Source organism: Danio rerio, chromosome 7 (genome assembly GCF_049306965.1).
Source record: "Danio rerio strain Tuebingen ecotype United States chromosome 7, GRCz12tu, whole genome shotgun sequence".
NCBI classification, from domain to species: domain Eukaryota; kingdom Metazoa; phylum Chordata; class Actinopteri; order Cypriniformes; family Danionidae; genus Danio; species Danio rerio.
In genome coordinates, this window is record NC_133182.1 from 78,205,850 (window position 1) to 78,233,704 (window position 27,855).

A 27,855-nucleotide genomic window follows, 5' to 3' on the forward strand; every position below is an offset into this window, starting at 1 on the left:
TTGGTCACTTGCGTTTTTTTGTGTGTGCAAAAAAAAAAATCCACATTTCCAGGTATTTAATTCATATTTAATTAAATTCATTTAGAGATATCTCTAATTACAATTGTGACTAGTCAAAACTCATTTAGAGATATCTGCAAATTTTTTTCAATGGAGGAATATGACTAGGCATAATATATTTGCAGATATCTCCAATCTGATTTCGTACTAGTACAATTGTAATTGCAGATATCTCTAATTGTCATTCTGACTAGTCGAATTATAATTATGACTAGTCAAAATATAATTAGAGATATCTCTGAATATATTTATGGATAGTCAGAACAAGGTTTAAATGCTAAAACGGCTTGCCATACGCGCGCGTCTATCATAGTCCGCCCTCTGTAGTAACAGCTCACGGTCAGCTCACGTCATGTGTGATTTTGCGGCCGCCAATACATCATTAAATGAAGACAGAATGATATTTTAGGGTGAATTGTACCTTATAAATCTAGTATGTGACTCTTTCAACACCATTAGGAGGTATCCATGTCGCTGTGCAAAGTATGTAAATCACTGTGAAGACTTTAAAACTTAGGCTATGTTTGACCCAGTATGCATGTCAAAAAGCAATGACTGTACAACCGAAATGTTGCCAGACGTCTGGTTTTGAGAGGATGGGCCATCCTCTATTTCAGCTCCACTCATCTTGGTCTGCTAACATTACTGCTGCTGCAATCTGAACTCACGTGCGACAGCAGGTAGAACGTAGCTCACGTGCAAACAGCTCAACTAATAAGAGAAAACGGACGTCATATCGTAATCAAATCGTCTTAACGCCACGATGCATATTGTGACATTTTTGCATCGCAATAAATCGTACAACGATAAATCGTTACACCCCTACTACTGTTTAGATTCACTGACATAACCAACATTATGTGCATGAATGACATTGAGTGCTGCATGCATATTGTGTACAAGCTGTGCGAGATATCAGTTTTCATAGTCTTTTAATCTTAACCCTTTCCACAGCGCCCCGACGAGGTCGCACTGAAGCGCTGTTTTTTTTTCCACATGTCAATGTTTATGAATAGATCACACCAAAAAGGACAAGAGTAATCTTGAAAAACTCTACATAAAATAAAAGCTACATCCGCTAAGCACCCATTGCAGCTAGTTGTCTTTCAATGGAAAGCTTATAAAGAATGTATTTGCTAAATGTGTGTAAGTTTGGCAGAAAACGCTTATTAGATATGGCGTACATATCATGTAATACCAACACACACACGCATTCATTGCTGTACATCACGGTTTATTTTGAAAGGTAAGAGTCCACAGAAAAACATCCCATCAAGCACATTTAGTCCACCGACACACTAGTGTTGATTTATGGATGGTGATTTATTTGTTTATGTCACCGTTTCTGCCAGAGACCTATTGTTTACACCGTTTTACCATGGTACTTACTCGTGAAAACAGAGTCTTTGGATTAAAATGGGTCGATGTCAGAGCTTACAAGAGTGCAGCTTTACAATGCATCTGAAATATCTGCCTGTGTGTGTTCAGGGTAATGAGCTGGTGCAGGTGGAGACGTATCTGCGCAGTGAGGGTGTGTTGGTGCGCTACTGGTACCCCATAGAGATGCTGGAGAGACCGCCGGCAGGATCCCGCAGGGCTGCAGCCAATGGCCTGGTGTCTTTGGACAGCAGCAACATCCAGATTCATCGGTAAAGAACTTATACGGACATATTTATGACTATGAAATTAAAAAGGGGCCTCGTTATTAGACGTGGATGGATTAAACAAACTTCTATTCGACCAATGAGACATTTTATTTCATTTCCAGCATTGAAAGCTGATGTTTCTGAAGCTCGGACTTAGATATTGCTTGATATTAATAGCAAGTTTGGCATGCAGACTCAAGAGGGAACCCTGAGCTCGAAGATAATTGAGCCTAGGGCTCCCGCCTGGTTGTTGAGCATGTAAGGGGGTTTAAGATCAGGTAGTTTTCGAGAGCTCCCCTGGTAATGGAAACTTCACTTAGTGTGTGTGTGTGTGTGTGTGTGTGTGTGTGTGTGTGTGTGTGTGTGTGTGTGTGTTTCAGGGAGCTGCTGCGCTGTGAAAGTGCTCTGGCGCGTCTGTACTGCCGCATGGCGCTGCTCAACATCTTTGCGCCCAAGAGTCCTCACACATTCACGCGCCTCTTCCACATCCCTGCAGTGCGTGACATCACACTCGAACACCTGCAGCTCCTGTCCAATCAGCTGCTGGCTCCGCCTCTGCCAGGTGAGGTCATACCAATATGTAGATGAGCGCTATTTTACATGCAAAACAGCAATGTTAGAAGATTTATAAGAATAACGGGACAAGATTTTAAAAATCAAGGTAACATTTTGGAGTTAAGGCTTTAACTATGTAAACATATACTGTATTAATAACAAGCTTTTTTTTTTGAGTATTTATTAATATTTGATAATTAGAAAAAATATGTGAATATACATTTTTGGAAATTAGGCATTTTTTTAAGTGTTGAAGCATATTTTAGCTCTTCACTTTAAGGTCCCATTAGTTAATGCATTAATTACCGTTAAATAACAAATACAGCACTTTTGTTTTACACTATATATTAGTGTTTATTAAGATGCTAAATTTCATGTTTGTGGGAAAAGGTTTTCTTTTATTTGAAAATTAAGCATTATTGAAATATTTTTATCATTCAGTCAGTTGTCGTAAGTTTCCTCGATATCAACAAGTTGTTGAAGTATTTGTGTTTTTAAGCACTTTACGATAAGCTCCCATTAGGTCACATTAGTTTGTTATCTTGACATGGATTAGATTGTTTTTGAGGTTACTTTTAATGTATAATCTATAATTCTAATGATTTGTCAAATCCTATTTTTTAACATTACTCACAGTTGAAGTCAGAATTATTCGCCTTCTTTTTAATTTCTTTTTCTTTTTAAAAATTTCCCAAACGATGTTTAACAGATTCAGGAAATGTTCACAGTATGTCTGATAATATTTTTTCTTCTGGAGAAAGTCTTATTTGTTTTATTTCGGCTAGAATAAAAGCAGTTTTTAATTTTTTTAAATCCATTTTTAGGTCAATATTATTAGCCCCTTTAACCAAATTTTTCCCGATAGTCTACAGAACAAACCATCGTTATACAATAACTTGCCTAATTACCCTAACCTGCCTAGTTACCCTAATTAACCTAGTCACGCTTTTAAATGTCACTTTAAAGTGTCTTGAAGAATATCTAGTCTAATATTATTTACTGTCATCATGGCAAAGAGAAAATAAATCAGTTATTAGAGATGAGTTGGTAAACTATTATGTGCTGAACAAAATCTTCTCACCGTTAAACAGAAATCGGGGAAAAAAATAAACAGGTTGGCTAATAATTCTGAATTCAACTGTATTTAGCATTAACAGTGAGGACTTTTTGTACTGTATTTAGCTTCACATATGCTTCTGTTTTAGCTTCTGATATGCTTCACATAAAAATTAATGTTACATTATTTATTAATCATTTTAAAATGAGTTATTTTATTTTTAGTCCTCAGTAGCTCAGGTCCATCAAATAGTATATTAGCAAATATTGTCGATTTTAAAAGTTATGATAGTAGTACAAGTTGAAATTATGATATATATATATTAATAATTTAATATTGATTAAATTATTAGATTAAAATTTAATATTTATAGAATTTTATTATAATAAAATATAATATTACAAAACTATAATGTCTAATATATACATTAGAATTTTTTTTTTTGTGAACTGAGTCTGACTCAAAGACAACAAAACATAATAGCCTTTGCATCTTTGCTGGCTCGCAGACAAATTTTACTGCACTGGAAATCTTTAAATCCACCTAAAGCATCACACTGGCTTCAAGACCTGATGTTATATTTACACTTGGAAAAAATGTAATATTCAATTAGAGGCTCTAGCAAATTGTCATATGTATGGCAACCATTATTATCACATTTCTCTGCTATAAGTGTACTTCCTGGGGAATAATGTGACTGTCTTGTATGTAACTGGAATCTTTTTTCTGTAATCCCTTTGTCCATTCTTTCTCTGTCCAGAATCTCAAGCTTCTTCTATGTTAACTTACCATTGTAAGATAGCACAGCCTTATCCCTCATTGTATCACCCATTACTGTTGTCACTCTATTTCTATATGTATTTATTATTATTTTATTTATTTATGTATGTATGTATTTATTTTTATTTTATTTTTTTATTTTAAAAAGATTTGGCAGCCCTTTTTTTACAATTTTTTTTTATATATATATAATTACTTTTTCTTTAATTTAAATTTTTTTTATTTATTTATTTTTTTAATTGCTCTTTAGGCAGTGTATTTAGGGTTTGTTAAAGTGGGTTTTATATGTATAAAAATGACAATTTTCTGTATAAATAATGTAATTTGTTCTTGGCATAAAAATAAAGGAGAAAAATAAAATAAATTATTTTTTTGTTAACAAAAGATGAAGTCCGTGACACGGTGGCTTATTAGTTAGTACTGTTGCCCGACAAGTCCAGTTGGCATTTCTGTGTGGAGTTTGCATGTTCTCCCCGTGTTAGTGTGGGTTTCCTCCGGGTTCTCCGGTTTCCCCCACAGTCCAAACACATGCGCACATGCATGTATGAGTGTGCATGTGATGGGTGTTTCCCAGTACTGGGTTCTGGCTGGAAGGGCAACATATGTAAAACACATGTTGGAATAGTTGGTGGTTCATTCCGCTATGGTGACCCCTGATGAATAAAGGGACTAAGCCAAATGAAAATGAATGAATGAATGCAAGATGAAGTAATTTCTCATAATCTGTCTGCTGACTCTCCTCTGTGTGTGTGTGTGTGTGTGTGTGTGTGTGTGTGTGTGTGTGTAGACGGCCGGATCAGCTGTAACTCTGTGCTGCTGGCTCAGTCGGTCCTACATGAACTGCAGGGTCAGAGCTGCTCTCCCACTGAGCTCTTCTATCAGGGAAACGCTCAGAGTGTCCGCGAGTGGCTGAGCGTGGCCATCAGCAGAGCTCTGCATCAGGGGGAGGACAGTCTGCTGGAGCTCACCAAACAGATCTGCTGCTTCCTGCAGGTACCGAACACACACACACACACACACACACACACACATCATCTTAAAACAGGGGCTGTTTCTCGGGAACTCTCAAGTTTTCTCAAACTTTCTCATCTTCTCTGTACTCCAGAGTGCGCCTGAGCAGTTCACGCTGGAGGAGATTCCCATCACCGAGTCAAAGGTCAGCATGGACGTCAACTTCCCCGGCGCTGCGTTTGTGCTCGTCTCCTGCAAAGAGAGTCAACTCAGCTGCCGCAAAGAGTGAGTTAAGAGCACAGTAAAGTCTAGAAGGGATACAGCTGTGGATACTCACATTAACATAGCGTCATTTTTGTGACACTGTCCAACAATAACTGCAGTTTTTACATTAATGTGATGGTCGGGTTTAGGGTTGGGGTAAGGGTAGCCGTTAATAAAATACAATTAATGGGCAATTTAATAAATAATATGAATAATAATCTGTATAGTTACATTACTGTGAGGATTAGGGTTGGGGTAGGGGTAAACCTTAAAAAAATACTGTGTTAAAATAAGGGTCTATTAGTTAACGTATTTACTAACATGATCAAACTATTAGTAATACATTAATTATTGTATTTTTTCATTTATGCTAGCGTTAGTTTATATTATTTAGGTTAAATAACATCAGTTCATGTTAATGTGCAGTGCAGTAACTAATGTTAAAGGTGCAGTAGGTGATCTGCCAAAATGCTAACCGCTTAGCATATTAACTTTGGACGGCGGGGAGGGACTGGGATTCAAAGCCACACCCCCTTGAAATCGCGAGCGCGCGCAACAGCCGACAGACAACCCACTAGTTCATGTCATTCGCCAGTTAGTTAGTGCCAGCGCCGTGCAGGAATTACATGAAATACTTTGCCACACTTACATGCTATTTCAGAGCGAATATTCAGAGCAGCATGGTAAACAGTATAGGAAGGCTGTCATTGTTTAAAAATGACCCAATGCGAATGTTATAGCAACTTATATAGCAGCTTCAGGGGTCCGTTCTTCGTACGTGGATTACTCAATTAGCTGGATTTGGATATTGACGATTTGACACGATCCAGGATGGTTTCGTTCTTCAAAGCTGATCCGAGAGTTGTTGTCATAGCAACAGTTCTGCTAGGTCAAACCTGACCGGGAGCAGGTTCAATTCATATAAACAGGATTAGATCGGCTCAGTTCAAGCAAAGATAATACAGAAAGTATGTTCTGAATTCTGATATTTTCTTACAGTAGTAGTTATACACTTGGGAAAATGGTACATAATTTTTAACTATATATATAAAGTTACAGTTATTAATAAAATAAATAAAGTTATACATATTAATAAAACTTATGCAATCTGCACCCTCGAAATGAAAGTACAAAGACTGCCACCTGCTGGTGCAAAGAGAAAACTTACTGATATGAACTTTTTAGATCGCTTTAGTACAAATTGTGTATAATAGAAATGCACAATATGTGACTTTTTTAAAGCAATAATACATTTCAGCAGTCATAAACATGTTTTGATAGTTAATATGCCGGTGATTTGATGCTTCACAAAAGTTGCAGACGCCTTTACCAATATGAAAACGCTTTTGTAAACATCCAGTTATTCTTTACACCGATTAAAAAACGGCTACTATAATAAAGACAATCTTCTCTAAATGTAGAACTAAATACACTGATTTGCATTGAAATACATGATGAATACTCTTGACACATGAAAGTGTAAAGCCTGCAGCTCACAACAAATGTGGAAGGTTATTGCGTGTCATATTTAACAAGCGGTTTACTGCTAATTTGATGTAATTTTGCTCACATGGATAATTGAATATTAATCAGATGATGTCATTACGCTGCTGTGCCGTCAGCCAATCGCTGCATAGCTGATCATGATCTCGAGGATCGATAGATCAGTCCTTCACAACACACACAGCGATCTCAGATCAGTTCATCCAGACATTCTAATCTGATTCACGAACTTGTTTGAAGAACCAAATTAGCCAGAGATCAGTAATCAAGATGAACAGATCCAGGATCTGCCAAATCATCTTAGATCATTTAAGCGAGGCACGAAGAACGGACCCCAGCTCAGTAAAGCAGGCTAGGCGGAATAGCGCTATTTACTGATGTTTTGTTGTTAAACTAAATATAAATCTACATTATAGATGCTGTCAAAGGACCTTATGAAACTGAAAATAATCACATCAATCTTTCACCGGGAGATTTCAGTGGCTGAAAAACACGTCTGTGCATAGAAGTCATTCATAACAACACAATCTAACATAAAATAGTTTCAAAACACAACATGACCTGTCAACAGTGATACTTCAGCCATGGTGTCGTCCTTCCCCCAGCGTGCTAAAGTAACTCCAATATTGATTCAGGTTTTTAAAAGTTTTAATTCAGCTTTTGATTTCTCCCGGTCCGTCTCGTGACCGCGCGGCCGCTTTAAGGGCGAATTATACCCGCGCCTGGCTTTACAGTAATCGGCCCGAGCTCGGCTGTCCTTCGGCGCCTCCCACTGCAAAAAAAATGCTTTTCTTGTTTAGATTTTTTGTCTTGTTTCTAGTCTAAATATCTAAAATTCTTATATCAAGAAAAATTTTCTTGACAAGCAAAACATAGTGTCTTGTTTTGAGAAATAATATACCAATATTAAGTGAGTTTTTCCTTAAAACAAGCAAAATAATCTGCCAATAGGGAAAGCAAATTAATCTTGTTTTTTCTTTTGACGTAAGATTATTTTGCTGACCCCATTGGCAGATTATTTTGCTTGTTTAAAGGAAAAACTCACTTAATATTGGTATATTATTTCTCAAAATAAGACACTATGTTGTGCTTGTGTAGAAAATTCTTCTTGATTTAGGAATTTTTAGATATTTGGACTAGAAACAAGACAAAAAATCTAAGCAAGAAAAGCATTTTTTGCAGTGCCGGCTCCGACTCGGCATCTGCAAACGGCCCGCAGCTCGCTCGCGCGCATGCGTTTGTGATGCAGACGGGCACGCGCTAATGGCAGACCTGCGTGAACACATGCGCAGCGCAGAAGTCTGAATCTACATTTGCTGACAGACAGTCTGACCTGCCTATCGGAATTAAGGGAGATGACAGTCCGACTCTATTTAATTGGATGAACATTTTTCAGTTTTATGCTTTACCCTGAATATAAAAATACATATAAACACATTTAGATCATTTACTGTAATCATTACTATTGGACTGTGAAGAGACTTTCAACCAGCACAACAACAAGTGTTTCTGAAGACAATCACCTACTGCACCTTTAACAAGCACAGTTTTGGATTTTGGACCTAACTTTATTAGATATGCTTATTTATTTATTCTCTCTCTTAGTTCCTCTCTGTACAAAGCTCCATGGGCTCGAGTGATGGTGTATGGGCTCGGTCATAAAGTGCGGCGTAACGGCCAGCTGAACCTGATGGAGGCCGTGTGTTTCCCGCTGGACGCCTCTCCGTCCAACACGGGCCTCACTCCTCCACCCACAGCCAACCAGTATCCCAGCATCATCATCCCCACCGACAGAGTGCACGTCAAACTGGGCACGTCACAATCCTTTACATACGATGAAATAATTATTGAACACGTCATAATTTTCATATCATAATTCTAAAGACTCTGTTGACTTGAAATTTAAATGGATGTTGGTAACAACCAAAGAAACAAAACTAATTTGTGGACTCATGAAGTTCTGTGTAATAAAATGAAATGACACAGGGAAAAAGTATTGAACACATGAAGAAAGGGAGGTGTAGTTCAGCAGGGAAAGCCCAGACAGCAGCTGAAATCTCTCAGTGGTTCTTCAGCAAGCCTCTGCCCTTCCTCAGTGTAAATGAAGATCAGCTGCTCCAGTCCAACATCTACATCAGCAGGAGGATGAAGATGAAGCCAGGGTGGACATTTAAGCAAGACAATGATCTAAAACACAGCCAAGGAGACTCTCAGATGCTTTCAGAGAAAGAAAATCAAGCTGTAAAATGGCCCACCCAATCCCCTGAGCCGAATCCAATTGAGAATACAGAATGAAGCTCAGATTTGATAGACGAGACCCACAGAAGCATCAAGATTTAGACACTCTGTTGAAGTCTGTGAGAGACTCACACCTGAGCAGTGCATGAGGCGTCATTCTCCACATGAGAGGCGTCTTTAACCTGCCAGCCTACTGTAGCTTCCCCCACGGTATATGAATCGCACAAGATTTCCTACAAGCGTCCTCTCATCTGCTTCGCAACACTCTTCAGAGTTAATTATGCATAATTATATGCAACTAAACCTAACCCATAATCTAACCGTATAGTACGTACATCTAATTAATAAATATTACTCACTTGTGAACTGATGATGACAAGGACATGTTAAAATAGTGTGAACTAGTATCCGTTTTATTTATCAATACTCTTTGATTAAGAAAATGGGAACAAAAATCGTCTTTGCTTATGCATAACTACATGAAACTAAACCAAACCCACAATTTAACCGTAAATACATTAATAATAGTAATTAACATCGTTTAGTGCACTGAAAAAAAAGATAAAATATAAAAATAGGTATTGAACACGTCACAATTTTTCTCAGAAAACATATTTCTAAAGGTGCCGTTGACTTCTTTTTTCTGGATGTTCCCAAAATCCCCGGATAACAACTAAGGAAATCTATATATGCAAAGAAAATTAATCTGATTAGTTTACAAATGAAGTTATGCATAATAAAATGAAATGACACAGCAAAACAAGTGTTGAACACATGAAGAAAGGAAGGTGTATTCTGGCAGGGAAAGCCCAGACAGCAGCTGAAATCTCTCAGTAGTTCTTCAGCAAGCCTCTGCCCTTCCTCAGTGTAAATGAAGATCAGCTGCTTCAGTCCAACATCTACATTAGCAGGAGGATGAAGATGAAGCCAGGGTGGACATTTCAGCAAGACAATGATCCAAAACACAGTCGGGGAGACTCTCAGATGCTTTCAGAGAAAGAAAATCAAGCTGTAGATCAATCACCTGATCCGAATCCAATAGAGAATACAGAATAAAGCTCAGATTTGATAGACGAGACCCACAGAAGCATCATCAAGAATATGCGTTTTTACCAAAATCTGCTTCAATTCCATGTCAGCAGCTGCTTTAAAAAAACATGATGTTCAATACTTGTTTCACCCACTACACGTTGATTTTATTTTTCAGTGATCTGACTTATTTTGCATTCTCTAAGAGACCAATCGGCAAGATGCATTTAGACCAATATAGCTGACGTTAGCTCATGTTGAAATTTCTGTCCATAGGTGTGTCTCCCCCTCCTGGAGCAGTGCTGGTGTTGCACTCGTTGCCTCTTGAGTTTCCATTGGCGATGGCCTTCGCTGAACAGCTGCTAACCTACAGTGTAGGAGAGACCGTTGAGCGCTCTGAGGATGAGCTGGACACGGTGCCCACCTCTGTGCTCATGCAGGTCGTGGAGCTGCTAGGTGAGATAGGCTTTCTCTGCAGATCCTTTAAAATACTATTGCAATAATTTACTACGTGGTTACAATCACTTAAAGCAGTTATTGAACATGTAGGCCTCTTTTAGAAAACACAATGTGCACAACAACAAGTTTATATGGTTAAACTCTGTTTAAAATGTGCCATTAATGTGACACAAATTGCATTCGGCGACTAATTCAAATTGAAAGGATTCATTTCTCACACTTGACCACCATCAGAACTCTGTATATCTGTTTTGCCATGCATATTGTCTAAGGAGCACATTACTAGTTGTATTCATGGCATAGATGTATATAGATATAAAGTGACTCTGTACTGGTACTTTGAAATTTTGATATAAATACAACCAGGGGTGCCCAAACTCAATCCAGGATTGCCGGTATCCTGCAAAGTTTAGCTCCAACCCCAATTAGACACACCTGAACCAGTGAATCAAGCTCTAACTAGCATTCTAGAAACTTCCTGGCGGGTGTGTTGAAGCTAAACTCTGCAGAACACCAGCCCTCCAGGACCGAGTTTGGGCACCCCTGCCCTAGACATTATATGTTGTTTTCAACACATTGCTGTATTGTTTACTTCTACAGTTTGTTTTCCCTTTTCTTAAGTCTTTAAAAGGTATTTAAATGTCCTTAGTGTGCCCTTGTAGTGTTGTCACGATACTGGAATTCGGTACCAATACATACTGAAGTTTTAAAAACAAACCAGGCTCATTCTGAAAACATATTCCGGTGGACGTTTCTGGAGACCGTGAAATACGTCCTGGGAGGTACCTTTTTTGCAGCTTTTGTTTTCGCATATCCACAAGAGGCCGCTGTGTACGCTTTTTCAGATCTTTCTTGAGTGAGTTCTCTCGCGAGAACAGCGGCCGCAAATGGCACTCGCGAGAGAACTCTCTCAAGAAATTTAAGATCTGAAAAAGCATACACGGTCGACCGACCGTCTGTCTGACTGACTGACTGTCTGACTGACTGACTGACTGACTGACTGACTGACTGAATGAATGACTGGCCGGCCGACCAATCGACTGACCCACCCTCCTCCTTCCTTAAACCCAACCAATTTTACCGATTGACCCGCCCACTCACTTACTTCCCTAAACCCATCCGACGATTTACACAAGACGTCCAGAAAAAGAAAAGCCCTCGTCTGATTTTTACCACGTTTCCGGACTTTACCACATTCTCACCTCGTTATTCACTTGTTCATTTAATTTTTTGGATTCTGTTTTTGTCTTACCTGATTTCTGGAATCGCTCTTCTCCGGACTCGAACCACATCGTCGTCGTCCTGGTCAACTCCTCTCTGGCGTCTCAAGTTCGTCGACGTACACGACGAGCTAACTGGACAAACTAGTTGCCGTGGGAAAGCCCTCCACACGGAGGTAATCAGTCAGCTGGTAAGAGCAAAAAGAAACAGCGTCATACCACCGGTAGCATTCGTTAAAAAAATTACATGCAGCCATACGTACCTCCGGCTACATAATTCACGGTCTCCATAAACATCCACGGGACAACGTTTTCAGAATGAGCTGTTGTTTAAAAACGTCCATTTCGCGCTAACATTTGAGTGCCATTGAGCATGTTCTTAAACAGCATTGACTTGCCATTGTGTTCAAGTGCTCAACAGGAATGACTGCAATTGGCAGTGAAGGTCATCAGTTTACCGAACTCACCACTGTTTACTGAGTGTAACCACACATAAAGGGACACTGTGTTTTAAAGTCCCATCGATCAGCTGGATTGTCTATAAGGTGACAAATGAGCTGATGAATCAGTTTTAAAACGCTCCAGTGTCCCTGTATCTGTGGTTACACTCAGTAAACAGTGGTGAGTTTGGTGAACTGATGACCTTCACGGCCAATCACAGTCATTTCTGTTGAGCACTTGAACACAATGGTTTAAGAACAGCTCAAATGTTAGCGGGAAATAGACGTTTTTAAAATTTCAGTATCGATTGGTACCCAATTCCAGTATCGTGCAATCCTATGCTCCTGTAAAATCTGCAGAAACCCTGACATCACACTGGCTTTATCCTTCTTTAGGTGGCCTTTTGTGGACCACAGATCTTGCTCCGAGCATCAAGGAGCTGACCTTCCACCTGCTTGCAGAGCTCCTCCGCAAGATCCACGCTTTTGAGCGCCGCAAATCCCCTTCGGGTCTCTCTAGCCACATCACGCTGCTTCTCAACCCCTGCCTAACAGTCCTGATGGTTCTTCAAACCGAACTACGAAAGCTTTACGACCACGAGACCCAAAGCTGGGGGTTGGTTAGCGGAGGATCCTGCACTTCCGCAACAGGCGGCAGTGGAGCGCTTGCACTTTCTGCAGAGCGGAGCCGCTTCTCTACATACTTCCACGCACTGATGGAGGTTTGCCTGGCAGTGGCGGAAGTCACTTTACCGCTGAGTTCTGGTTCTGGGACGTCAGTAATCGGCGTCCCTTCATCAACAAGCACAGCCAACTGCAGTGATTCCTCATCCTCTTCTTCGTCCTCTCCAGGCCAGACGCCGCAAAGTCCGAGTTTGCTTTCAAAGCGCAAAAAGGTGAAGCTAAAACGTGAGCGCGCTGCAGTCGGCTCAGCTTCCGCCGTCTCAGGGAAAAGTGGCTCGAGATCATCAGAATGCGACAATGCTCTATTAAACATGAAGCCTGAAGACATGTTGTGGTTTCACCGGGGGTTGACCTTGCTTTTGATTTTACGGCATCTTACTAATAAGGACCCGCAAGGTCTTGGCGTCACCGGCGACGCTGTGGCAGACGCTTGCCAAGCTTTGGTTGGCTCGACAGCTCACAGTCGCTTGCTGGTGCTCTCAGGAATCCCGACTCACCTGGAGGAGTCTGTGGTGCGCAATGCAATACGAAGAGCATGCAATGCTCATGGCGGGCTCTTCAGGGATGAGATCTTCATTCCAGTTCAGGAAGAAGACCCTAAAAAAGCCAAAGCGGAAACGACATGTGTTCCTCAAGATGTAAAGAGAGAATGCACTGCAGGAAGCCCCAACAGCAACAGTGCGGCAATGAGTGTCTCCAGCGCTTTACAGGCAGCCTTCAGAGCCTCCGGAGAGCCCTTGTCCAATCAGGAGATGGTAAACAGTCCTTCCCAGCAACAAGCACCTCTGGATCCACTCACAGTGTCCAGTCAGGAGAGTCTGGACGTGTCTCTGTGTAGCACAGAAAGTCAAGGGAGTCTCGGCAGCCTCGGGGAGCAGGATAGTGCTGCCACGTCAGTCTCAGATGGGAGCTCCATGTACACGGTGGCCTCACCTGATGTTCATGCCAGTGTGACGCGTCCCATAAAAGGCTATGCTGTCATTGAGGTGGGTCGGGCCTATAACTATTACATCATTTAAATGTTGTTTACAAAAATTATTGTTTCTTATGTGGGTTTAAATTAGTGTTGTTTACAATTATTATTGTTATAGTATTGTTGTTGCCAGATTGATTGGTGGCCTCTACGTGACACATCCAAAAAAAAAAGGCTATGCTATCATCGAGTTGGTTGGGAGTTATCACTATTACATCATTTGAGTCTTGTTTACAATCATTGTCGTTACTTAGCTGCATTTAAATCATACCTGTCTGGCTGTGATTGTGAACTGAGGTCTAAGAGATTGTGGGTTCAAATCCCGGACGAGCCCCCACATTAAATGGATAGTCCAGCCAAAAATTAATTAATTGTTCTGTTGTAGAACATTAAAGTAGGTTGAACTAAGGATTGCCGTCCAAGTTTCAAATATCAAAGAGTTTTTTTTTTCACCCGGCCCCTCCGATTACGACTTGAGAGAAATGCAGGTTGCCAGATTGATTGGAGTCCTCATCAGGGTGACGCATCCAATTAAAGGCTAGGCTGTCATAGAGGTGGGTGGGGGCTGTAACTATTACATTATTTAAATGTTGTTTACAAACATTATTGTTACTTATGTGGGTTTAAATCATGCCTGTGGGGCTATGATTGTGAACTGAGGTGCTAGAGATTGTGGGTTCAAATCCTGGACGAGCCCACACTTAAAGGGAAGGTTCACCTCAAAGTGTTCATTCACTCACCCTAAGGCCATTCAAGATCTAGGTTTATTTTTTCAACAGTGGAACATTAAAGTTGCAGTGTGTAGGTTTAACACCTAGTGGTTGAACCAAGTATTGCAGTCCATAGTTAAAATACTGGCAAAGGTTTTTTCACCTGGCCATTCTGATAATGACTTGACACAAATGCAGGTTGCCAGATTGAGTGGTGTCCTCACCAGATGTTCATCCTAGTATAGCGTGTCAGATAAAAGGCTAGGCTAACATAGAGTTGGGAGGGCCCTAGAACTATGACATCATTTCAGTGTTGTTTGAAGCATTTTTGCATATGTGGGTTTAAATCATACCTGTGGGGCTATGGTTATGAATTGAGGAGCCAGAGGTTGTGGGTTTAATCCCGGACGAGCCCCCACTTAAAGGGATATTTCACCCTAAAATCTTTGTTTACTCATCCTAAAGCCATTCAATTCAATTCTGCTTTATTTTTATAGCGCTTTTACAATGTAGATTGTGTCAAAGCAGCTTCACATAAATGGTCATAGTAACTGGATCAGGGTGGTTCAGTTTTTAATGTATAAGTTCAGTTCAGTTTAGCTCAGTTCAGTGTGGTTTAAAGTCATTTTTGAGAGTCCAAACACTGAAGAGCAAATTCATCGATGAGTAGCTTTTCAGATCCTAAACCATGCAAGCCAGAGGCGACAGCGGATTCAAGACTTCTTTTTTCTTAAGTAGAGCATTAAAGTTTCCATATGAATGTTTGGCACCTAGTGGTTAATCTTAGTATTGCAGTCCAAATTCTAAATATTGGATAGAGCTTTCCAAATCCCGGACGAGCCCCCACTTAAAGGGATAGTTCACCAAAAATGATCATTTACAGTTAATTTACTCACCATAAATTCATTTAAGATGTATCTTAATTTCTCATATTTAGATTTGTTTGTTTTAATATACAATTTCATTGCTTTTGCACATAACCATATGATCATGCAGGACGCTTGATGACGATTTATTTGGTCAAAAATGTGATGTTCTGTCGCACATTAATTTATGCAATGTATTCTGAAACCCCAAGAGCTGTCAACTTTTAAAAATCAGAAAAAAATAAAATAAATCAGTAACTCATTATTAACAGAACTTTCTATTTAATGATGGTTGTTGTGCCTTTAATAATGTTACAATTCTTACTTTGGCCTTAAAGGTAAGGGCACGAGCTCAGGTGGAGAAGATTCGGGCCAGTCTTTTCAACAGCAGCGATCTGATTGGCCTCTCCAATCTGGAAAGGGAGGAGGAGCTAATGGAGATGACCAATGAGGAGATCCTCACCGCCTCCAGTGTCAATCAGAGTTTATTTGACACACAGGGCAGCTCTGCTCTGGAGGAGTACTTCCTGGATAAATCCATCAGAGGTTGGTGCATCTCAAACCGTGTCATTTTATGTGGAAGCTTGTTTCTGACGCAATTTGTTTTAATTTTCTTGGAATTGTTTATTTGTTTTAATGTGTGGTATTAATGTGTGGCTTCCACAATTGCACTCTATGATTTCTTTCGCTGGTGTTTGTTTTAACTTGTCATCAAGTTAGTTAGATCTTTGATTGTTTTTTATGCTTTTAGGAGACAAGCTGGTTCCTGGAGCTCGTGACGTGCTGACAGACATCTTTAAGAGCTGCATATACGCAGAGCAGGCGCTGAGCCCCGTTCCCGTGAAACCTGTCAAAGTCTCAGACATTTACCTCAGCAAAGAGCAGATCAACTCTCAGTCTCCCGGAAACCTGCTACACGTGTTTTTCACACACGTTCGGCCTCCCAAAAAAGTGCTCGATGACCAGCTCACACAGGTGACCATCTCAAAAGCATGCTTATTTTAATTGCATCACAAGTATATTCTGAAACATTATGTAGTTTGTATAATAATAGTAATATTAAGATAACACTTTAATTTAGGTCACGATTCATGCTATTCACAAAACGTCAGTGCTCAGAAAATAAACTTTTTGAAATCCAGCCTGAAATAGGAATAAAATCCAACTATTTTTTTTAACTCAGGACATGTTTACAGAAGATGTGATATCGAACACACGAGACTCACACATGAGCGTTTACTCAAAGGAGAAGAAACCAAACTGTTAAACAAATACTAGAGCAATGCCCTATTTTTATTATCAGACAATGATTTTTTTATCTAGAGAGGCTTTAAATAAAATTTTTATAACCCTTTCAAAATTGAGAACTTTTTATTAAAAGTAAACCTTACAATTTTTTATATTTTTTTCTTAAATGTTTTATGTAATATCATTATTATTATTATTTATGTATTAAATCTTATGTATTATTTATTGCTGACGCTGAATTTTAATTTTTAAAATATTTTATAATTTTAGAAAAGTGATATTTAATAATACTAATACTAACACTAATAATAAGTAATAAACTTGTTGTCTTGATATGGCAATAAACTCAAAACTCTCTCTCTTTTCATGTTATTAACTACACTCTTAAAAGAAATAGTTACATATAGAACCAGAAATGGTTCTATCAAGCGCTTCATATGTGGAACCCCAAAAAGGTTCTAAATAGAACCATTTTAAGGGTTCATTAAATAGAACCTCAAATGGTTCTTTGAATTCAAGTTAGATGGTTCTATTTAGAACCTTTTAGGGGTTCTTTATTTATTATTGAATGTTATTTATTATTGAATAAAAATAAAACCAATCCAATTCAAATTGTTTAAATTTATTCAATTACTTCACAAAATATTTTGTCAAAAATGTTAAATATTAAGTATTTATAAAATATAAGTTATATGCTAATGTACAAACCTGCATGAAAAAAACCCCATCATTTTGACTACAGCATTCATTATATTAGATTTTGACTATTTTTGACTATTAAATCTTTGTCTCTGTGTTATAGCTTATAATTATTTTATAATCTTTACTATATAATTATTTTATGAATTAAAAACTATAGAACCATTTTAATCAAAAAGGTTCTTTGCACTCAATCGGTTTTTAATGGATCCATCTTTTGGGTAAAAGGTTCTACAGGCCAAGTAGAATATAGAACCTCAAGGAACCTTTTTATTTTTTATAGTGAACTAGCTTATTACCTGCCTTTTATTATTATGACATTAACTGTTCTTTAGTAGTTATAAAGTTTGATCTTATTCGGCATCCCTAAACCTAAACCAGGCATGTCCAAACTTGGAAACGTCCGCCGGGCTACATTTCCAGAATGAGCCTTGGCTGTTCAATTAAGTATGATCTTCTATGTTCAGCTGCTTTGACTCGGTCTACATTGTAAAAGCGCTATAGAAATAAAGCTGAATTTAATTTAATTGAGTTGAATACTACCATAATAATGATTAATAAGCAGCAAAGTATTAGTTTATTGAGCTAAAAGTCATAATCAATGGTTTGTTAATAGCGTGAATTGTCCCTTGTGACTGTAATTACATTTAATTATGCATAATAACATGCAACTAACCCGCATCCCGACCCTAATCACATAGTAAGTACTGCAGGTAGTTAAAGGAGTAGTTATCGGACACCTTATAATATTGTGTGATCATTTTGTTATGAACATCGCAGACTCCGAAGCAGAAATAACCCTCATTAATTCTACATGCAGATTCTGCGGAAATACGGCACAGTAAAGCCCAATAAAAACAAGCACAGCAAAGCGGGCAAAGAGCAGCACCAAGGCAAAGTGGTGAGCACAAAAAGACCCATCACCAAACCTCCGGCCAAAGAGAAGTCCATGCTGAACAGCGTGCGGTGAGTATTAGCATCAGACGATTCGATTCATATCATTTAATTTAATTTACAGTGTGAGGTGAGTGTTAGCATTAAAATATTCAATTAATTTTATTTTATTTTATTTTATTTTATTTACATTGAGGTTCATTAGTTAATGTTCATGTATTTACTAACATGAACAAAGAATAAATGGTGCATTATTTATTGCCATTTATTAATCATTATTTAACATTTAATAATGCATTTTTAAAAATCTAAAGTTGTGCTTGTTAGCATTAATGCACTGTGAATTTATTTATTGTTTATTAATCATTATTTAACATTTAGTAATGCATTTTTAGAAATCTAGTTATGCTTGTCAATGCACTGTGAATTAACACAGTCAACCAATTTTTACAATAACAAATAATAAATGTAATGTTCATTGTTCTTGTTAGTAAATTATCTAACATCAATTAAGGAAATCTTATTGCTAAGTGTGAGCAATTTAAACATTTAAAGGCACAGTGTGTGATTTTCACCACTAGAGGGCGTGTGTTCACAACAAACAAAGGTGTAGTTTGATGACTCTGTGACTGAGTGTGGAATCATGGTACTTGTGGTCTTCATCATCCTACAGGACTTAGGTTAATTATTTCTCTGGATTTGAACATTCTTCAAAACATTTGGGATAATGTATGTAGATAAGACAGCAAAATATATAAGACTGTCCGAGTGGTTTTTGTATATTTTATTGACAAAATCACACATCTTGTGCCTTTAGGTTTATACCAGCATTCCTTATCATATACATATGCACCTTTACTTATGAAGTGCTGTCTATAATAGCAGTTTATGCTGTGTACAGTAGATCATGTGGTACATGTCGTTTCTGCAGAACTGTACTGAGTGAGAAAAAAACCGTCCTCAAGCCAAAATCTCCAGAGAAGACCAAACCCGATGAAAAAGACCCCGAAAAATCTCCTGCCAAAAAACCCGAAGGTCAGTAATATCACTCTTCTGATTTCTGATTTCATGTGGAAATAATAAACACAAAGCTCATACATGCTCATCTAAACGTTAAAGATGTTAAAGGGACAGTTCAACACTGAGAATTCCTCATCCGCCACTTGTTTAAAACCTGTTTGAGTTTCTTTCTTCTGTTGTATAAATGTAAATATGATATACAGTTGAAGTCAGAATTATTAGCCCACTGTTTATTTTTCCCCAATTTTTGTTTAACGGAGAGCAGATTTTACATTTATCAATATAATAATGTTAATAACTCATCTCTAATAACTGATTTATTTTATCTTTGTCATGATGACAGTAAGTGAAGTTTATTCATAAACTAATTTCGAGAGGATCACGTGCTTATGATTTATCACGGCCAGTCTCGCATTTGCTAATCACTATCTTCCAATCATATGAGCCCTAAGCTACTATAAATAGCCTCAGTTTTCAGTTCACTTTATCTTCGTTTGGAAGAAACCCCCCTCCTCCCCTATTCTCCTCCTTTACCTGTGATTGGGCGGCCCGGCGGCCCAGTGGTTAGCACTGTTAGCCACACAGCAAGAACACTGCCAGCCCTGGTCCCACAGGACCGGTGGGTGTTTCTGTGAGGAGTTTGTATGTTCTCCCCGTGTCCGCGTGGGTTTTCCCTGGGTTCTCCGGTTTCCTCCCACCATCCAAAGACATTCAACATGCATAACAATCAAGCTTGTCTAATCCTTTGTGTTCCCTTAGCTACAGCGGCAGGGGAGTTCTGAGATCCACCGAGCTCAGGCTCCCCTCTTGCTCTGCTAACGGGAGGAAGCCTCGGGCTCGAGGAGCCCTTGAGCTCGGGGCTCTCTCCCGGGACAGCATGCCAAACAAGCTTTTGTAAATCATCAGCTAAGTGTGAACTCTTGAAATAATTTTAGACTAGATATTCTTCAAGACACTTCTATACAGCTTAAAGTGACATTTAAAGGCTTCACTAGGGTTTAATTAGGGTTAGGATAATTAGGCAAGTTATTGTATAATGATGATTTGTTCTGTAGACTATCGAAAAAAAGTATAGCTTAAAGGGTTAAATAATTATGACTTTAAAATGGTGATTAAAAAATTTAAAACTGCTTTTATTCCAGCCGAAATAAAACCAGTAAGACTTTCTCCAGAAGAAAAAAATATTATCAGACATACTGTAACAATTTCCTTGCTCTGTTAAACATTTGGGAAATATAAAAAAAAATCAATAAATAAATAAAAGGGGGCTAATAATTCTGACGTCAACTGTTTGGGTCCAATAATAATTTTTAGGCAGCATAATATATTATATCTAAATATACACCCCACTGCAGAGGCTAATAAAAATATGTAATTATGTCTAAAAATTAGACATGATTGTTGTCGCACATAACAGGGTGGAACTTACATCCAAAGATTGAACTGTGGTATTGCAGGTGATTTAGTGTATTTCGAGCCTGCATTCTTCAAATAATAATTAAATTCATAATAAAAATTTGTATGTATGCAATATGTATATATATATATATATATATATATATATATATATATATATATATATATATATATATATATATATATATATATATATACATATATATATATATATATATATATATATATATATATATATATATATATATATATATATATATATGCAACAGTTCTGTCTGGTTCTCAAATCTGATTGGCTGATAGCCGTGCAATATTCTGCAATATTAGAACTCCTTCAGCCTCTTTACCCTTTGTGTATTACTCCGCCCACATACAGCCAGCAAAAAGCCGACACTACAGATCTAAAGTTTAAAAGATGCACGCTCAACTGTCAGCTTGTGATTTGAATCCAACGCAGAAGAAAGTAGTTCCTCATACAAAAGGGTTTTTGAGACTCTCCATGTTTGAGTTTGTTTTTATATACACAATTATGCCGTCAAACTGTTGCATAAACACAATATCACACTCGTAGCAGTGCGATATGGCTGTATATCGGCACTAGTGGGGACACTAAGGCACTCGAATTATTAGCCCCTCTTTGAATTTTTTTCCTCTTTTTTTAATATTTCCCAAACGATGTTTAACAGATTCAGGAAATGTTCACAGTATGTCTGATAATATTTTTTTCTTTAGGAGAAAGTCCTATTTGTTTTATTTCGGCTAGATTAAAAGCAGTTCTTAATTTTTTTAATCATCATTTTAAGGTCAATATCATTAGCCCCGGCTAGCTAGCTTTTTGATTGGCTAAAGAACAAACCACTGTTATACAGTGACTGGGCTAATTAACACAACTTGCCTAACCAACCTAGTTAAGCCTTTAAATGTCACTTTAAGCTGAATACTAGTATCTAGAGCAGGGGTCACCAATCTCGGTCCTGGAGGGCCCTGCAGTGTTTAGCTCCAACTTGCCTCAACACACCTGTTTGGGTGTTTCATGTATAGCAAGACCTTGATTGGCTTGTTCAGGTGTGTTTGATTAGGGTTGGAGCTCAAATCTGCAGGACACCAGCCCTCCTGGAATAAGTTTGGTGACCACTGGTCTAGAGAAATAGCTAAGGAAATATTATCCATATTAAAGAATTATGTATAAGAAACGTTACTGAATACTAACTTCACAGGAGGGCGAGTACTTTTGTATTTAGTTGTATATTCGTTAGTAAGAGTGTAAAAGTAAACGATTGAAACAAGGGTCAGTGTGCGCACATCTGTAGAAAACTAAGCAGGCGCTCGATCACAAGTGTGAATGATCTGCTGTTATGTCGATGTCTCTCAACAGTGCCAGAGGAGAAGTTTTTGACGCTGGAGGGTTTCCACAAGTTTACTCTGGACAGAGCCAAGCAGGATATCCGCAGTGTTTGGCGGGCGATCCTGGCCTGTGGATATGACCTGCACTTTGACAGGTTTGCACGTCTTTATTGTCAACAAATGGAAAAATTCTCTTTGGCTTCACCACACCAGCGCTCACATCACACATATCACAGAAACATTTACATGTAGTCATTTAGGAGATGCTTTTATCCAAAGCGACTTACAAATGAGGACAAGGAAGCAATTTACACAACTATAAGAGCAACAATGAATAAGTGCTGTCTGCAAGTTTCAGGTGTGTAAAGTGTAAGAAGCAAAGCATTAGTATTTTTTCTTCTTCTGTAGTACAGTTAGTGGTGGAGCCAGAGAGGCAATTGCAGATTAGGAAGGAAAGTGGAGACTAAATAGTCGAGTTTTTAGTGGTTTCTTGAAGTCAGCGAGTGACTCTGCCGTTCTGATGCAGTTAGGGAGTTCATTCCACCAACTGGGCAGATTGAACGCGAGAGTTCGGGAAAGTGATTTCTTCCCTCTTTGGGATGGAACCACGAGGCGACGTTCATTCACAGAACGCAAGTTTCTGGCAAACAGGCAACACAAATACATTCAATATCATCCCATTAAAAACTCAATTATTAGTGAAATTCTATTGGCAGTCGGCACAAAGGACATTTGATACACACTTTCCTTAACTTGAGGTTGCCTAAAACGTCCTTTCGCTGAAATGTTATATTTAAAGGATGGAACAGTCTTCAATAATGACATGTGCTTTCTGTTTAATTCTCATTTAATACATTTCATTTGGTTGTCTTTGTGCAATTGCACCGGCAATTTTTACTACTCGACACAGATTTTGCTTTTCTTTAATTGGCAGCAGTCCATACCATGCATTTTAGGTCAATCCTGTAATGAAATTTGCTGTGTTTTATGAAGACATTGGCATCTCATTACTACCCAGAATGTTCTGGGTGCAGCTCCACATATAAAAGTCTTCTATAAATAAATAAAAATAACTCATATAACTAAAATAACAAAAAATAAAATTATCATCAGGTCTTGATGTATTTCCTAGTGGTCCTGAGAACGTTGATACCAATTATGCCATAATCAGCTTTTTTTTTATGCATATAGATGAAATGGTTTTCATTTACTACATAAACTAGTCTGATGTGAAGCCAGACTGATCAATCTGTGGCTGCATTTCTGACACGTTTTAATATTAACTACAAGCTTGATGTCTTGTTGCCATGCGCATCTTATTGACCTTAACGCCACATTCACACGGGGCGTCAGCGTCAACGCTTCCCATTCACTTTGAATGTGTGACATCAGGCGTTGCCGAACTGCATTGTGGATCCGTCGGCGCCGCTCCAGAGGCGTTGCTCGCTGCAGAAGTTGGGACTAGCTCAACCTTTCAAGCGCCGACAGAAGCGTCAGCCAATCAGATCGCTGTATGCAAATACACCAGCTCAGACTGAATTTCATTGGCTGATGCTTATATGACGATCGCTTCTGTCCCAACGTCAGACACGCCTTCAGTCAAGCGTTGACGCTGAAGCCCCGTGTGAATAGGGCGTAAGGGCTCTATTTTAACGATCCAGGCGCAAAGTCTAAAGCGTATGGCGCAAAAGCATTAAGGGCGTATCAGAATCCACTTTTCCAATTTTAAGGATTGAAAAATACAGTTTGCACCCCCGCGCATAGTCTGAAGCCTCCTTTCCACTGCACACGACAAACGACAAGCGACAGACCGGAAGTCATTCATTTCCAATGGAGAGTAGTCCGGGAGCTGCGGGCAGTTCCAATCATCTCCGTATAGGGAAAATTCGGATCCGAATTAAGCTGTTGAAATATTTGATCTCCTGCGACTAGACTGTATGCGACCGGCCGACCGGATGTGATGCATTCTAGTGTTGTACAAGCAGGTCCGTGCACGTGAGGTGAGAAATAGCAGTTTATTTGATTATTTTTTGAATTATAAAAAGTCTTTATTAAAAAAAAAACATTTCTGTTCTTAAATGTAAGTAATAAATTGAAGTTTATTCATAAACTAATTTCGAGAGGATCACGTGCTTATGATTTATCACGGCTGGTCTCGCATTTGCTAATCACTATCTTCCAATCATACAAGCCCTAAGCTACTATAAATATCCACAGTTTTCAGTTCACTTTATCTTCGTTTAGAAGAAACCCCCCTCCTCCCCTATTCTCCTCCTTTACCTCTGATTGGGCGGCACGGTGGCCCAGTGGTTAGCACTGCGAGCCCCACGGCAAGAGCACTGCCAGCCCTGGTCCCACAGAACCGGTGGGTGTTTCTGTGAGGAGTTTGTATGTCCTCCCCGTGTCCGCGTGGGTTTTCCCCGGGTTCTCCGGTTTCCTCCCACCATCCAAAGACATTCAACATGCATAACAACCAAGCATTTATCTAACCTTCGGGTTCCCTTAGCTACCGCAGCGGGGAGTTCTGAGATCCACCGAGCTCAGGCTCCCCTCTCGCTCTGCCAAACGGGAGGAAGCCCCGGACTCGAGGAGTCCTTGAGCTCGGGGCTCTCTCCCGGGACTGCATGCCAAACAAGCTTTTGTAAATCATCAGCTAAGTGTGAACTCTTGAAGTAATAAAAATATATATTTTAATGTTGTCTCCATATTCCCTCCAATATTTGTAGCGGTCTATGAGTTTCTAGTATTCCTTCCTTCATTAAACCGTGTAAATGCACAGAGAATAAAGGCTCTTGCTCTTGCACTCCTTTATTTGGGACACTGAGGACAGCTTCTCTCCCGTAGTGCACGACAACACTGAAAACACTGTGCGACTGCCACAAGGGGGCGTATTCCGACAGTCGTGTCCAAATGTCGTGTGCAGTGGAAGGGCGGCTTAACAGGGTTGTGCTTATTCTCTTAATGAGTTCTGGGTGTGTTGAGCATAACTTGCACTAAACCAATCAGAGTCTCATTCCCTTTAAGAGTCTGTTGCGTCACACCATGGTCCATTTGCTATTTACATGCCGGACTTTGTTATTGTAAAAACTGAACGCTTCACTAGAAAACAGCGAACGAGAACGAGCCTCCTCCATTCAGCCTCTTTACTTTACTTTTACTCTTTACTCCTTTACTTTGGTGGAGTGAGGAAACGGTGGAATCTCCCTCCACTGAACACATCCATCAGTCCACATATTTAATTTCCTTTGTTAAGCTCAAAGATTTGCTTCAAAACTATTTCTAAATTCAGCTCTAATCTCCAGCAGAGGAATAAATAAACACTAATAATGAAGAAAACTGAGTTATACCCAAACACACGTCCTGTTCTCATCCACATATGCTGATGCAGACGCCTCCAAAGCTGGACAAATCTACACTAGTTTGTAAACACCTAGAAATACTTTTTATTTTCCTCCAGATGCACATGCATTGATTCCCGACATGCTCAGAAAGCCAGCAGAAAATGGAGCTTCGAGATGGACTTTGCGTTGGTGCAGTTTGTGAACCGTCTCTGTCGTCACCTGGCCATCACTCCTGCCCGCCTGCATCCACATGAGGTTTACCTGGACGCCAGCAAAGATGGCGCGGATCCTGAGGTCGCGTGTCTGTTAGGCAAGTCCATCACTGTGTTATCTTGTTCACAGATGAACAGTTCAGATGCAAAAGCCTCTCAAGGGCCGTCAATTATTATTATTATTATTATTATTATTATTATTATTATTATTATTATTATTATTATTATTATTATTATGGTTGTTATTATTATTATTATGATTATTATGATGATTATTATTATTATTATTATTATTATTATTATTATGGTTATTATTATTATTATGATTATTATTATTATTATTATTATTATTATTATGGTTATTATTATTATGATTATTATTATTATTATGATTATGATTATTATTATGATTATTATTATTATGATTATGGTTATTATGATTATTATGATTATTATTATTATTATTATTATTATTATTATTATTATTATTATTATTATTATTATTATTATGGTTATTATTATTATTATTATTATGGTTATTATTATTATTATTATTATTATTATTATTATTATATACAGCTGAAGTCAGAATTATTCACCCCCTTGTTTATTTTTTCCCCAATTTCTGTTTAACAGAGAAAAGATTATTATAACACATTTCTAATAATAATAGTTTTAATAACTCATCTCTAATAACTGATTTATTTTATCTTTGCCATGATGACAGCACATAATATGAGACTAGATATTCTTCAAGACAATCCAAAACAAATTTTAAGTTTAAAGGGGCTAATAATATTGACCTTAAAACGGCTTTAAAAAAAATTTAAAAACTGCTTTTATTCTTGCCGAAATAAATCAAATAAGACTTTCTCTAGAAGAAAAAATATTATAGGAAATACTGTGAAAATTTCCTGAATATGTTAAATATAATTTGGGAAATATATAAAAGAGAAAACAGGATGGATGTCCAGTGAACGTGATTGTGTCCCCACAGGTGTCCCAGTGGAGAGTTTGCGTCTGCGCTTTGCTCTGCTGCAGTCCCTCAACAGCACGCTGGAGAGCTTCTTCCTGCCTTTAGTGGAGCTGAGACTCACACAGACCTACCAGAACAGCATCGCCACACTTCTGTGCGAGGCCAAAGGTCAGTATGCAAATAACAGGCGCTCAAATATAATTTAAATTATTGTCAATCCGGTAACACTTTAGAATAATGGTCCACTATTTAATTTATTTAGTAATGTCAACCAAGTATGAATAGTCTAGTGAAGTATTAATAAATCATAGTTCATCATTTACTATTGCTTTATTCATTCATTCGTTTTCCTTCAGCTTAGTTATGGAGTTAGACTTGTTTCTTTTTTTATTCAGTCAAAAACATTTAGTTTTAAAGAAATATTATAAGGGCGATGCAGTGGCGCAGTAGGTAGTGCTGTCGCCTCACAGCAAGATGGTCGCTGGTTCAAGCCTCGGCTCAGTTGGCGTTTCTGCGTGGAGTTTGCATGTTCTCCCTGCATTCGCGTGGGTTTCCTCCGGGTGCTCCGGTTTCCCCCACTGTCCAAAGACATGCGGTACAGGTGAATTGGGTAGGCTAAATTGTCCGTAGTGTATGAGTGTGTGTGTGTGAATGTGTGTGTGGATGTTTCCCAGAGATGGGTTGCAGCTGGAAGGGCATCCGCTGCGTAAAAACTTGCTGGATAAGTTGGCGGTTCATTCTGCTGTGGTGACCCCTGATTAATAAAGGAACTAAACTGACAAGAAAATTAATTAAGTAATTAAAAAATAAAATATTTCAAATAAAAACACGTTTAATTAAAAAAAAACTTGTCAATGATAATAAAATATTTTTGCAACAAAGTCGCTAAGTTGGCCACACTGCCGGTGACTCCAGTCCAATCCCGCGAAAACGTAATAGGCGTGGCCAACCTGTGACCTCATTCAAGATTGGCCAATAGAATAAGGTTTTTCAGAAGATCCCGCCCACTGAGCTGCAGAGTTTTCAACTCGCAAAACTTTTCAACTCGCAAGCAAAGATTGTAGATCAGCAAAGAATGAATCAAAAGCAAAACGAATGAGCACACAATGAATTAATCAGGTGGTAACTGCATAAAAGGGCAATAGTTATTTTTTTGCAGTGTGAATTTTTTTATTTTAATGTTTTTTTATTATTCTAAATCTTTGTGAAGTTTATTCATAAGCTAATTTCGAGAGGATCACGTGCTTATGATTGACACGGCTGGCCCCGA

The 27,855-nt window shown here is 38.5% G+C and overlaps 1 protein-coding gene across 2 annotated transcripts in view; it reads left to right on the forward strand.

Moving 5' to 3' along the window:
• Positions 1-27,855, forward strand: part of hectd4 (HECT domain E3 ubiquitin protein ligase 4) — a 110,554-nt gene that overhangs the window by 71,702 nt on the left and 10,997 nt on the right. For both annotated transcript variants that reach the window (XM_009303668.5, XM_009303669.5), the window contains exons 55-68: positions 1,549-1,709; positions 2,087-2,268; positions 4,886-5,091; positions 5,204-5,334; positions 8,422-8,627; positions 10,360-10,539; positions 12,599-13,872; positions 15,774-15,981; positions 16,187-16,410; positions 18,203-18,348; positions 19,208-19,311; positions 22,088-22,211; positions 25,514-25,707; positions 26,607-26,753. In XM_009303668.5, the coding sequence (XP_009301943.1) occupies positions 1,549-1,709; positions 2,087-2,268; positions 4,886-5,091; positions 5,204-5,334; positions 8,422-8,627; positions 10,360-10,539; positions 12,599-13,872; positions 15,774-15,981; positions 16,187-16,410; positions 18,203-18,348; positions 19,208-19,311; positions 22,088-22,211; positions 25,514-25,707; positions 26,607-26,753 (3,487 nt within the window). The remainder of the gene's footprint in view (positions 1-1,548; positions 1,710-2,086; positions 2,269-4,885; positions 5,092-5,203; positions 5,335-8,421; positions 8,628-10,359; positions 10,540-12,598; positions 13,873-15,773; positions 15,982-16,186; positions 16,411-18,202; positions 18,349-19,207; positions 19,312-22,087; positions 22,212-25,513; positions 25,708-26,606; positions 26,754-27,855) is intronic.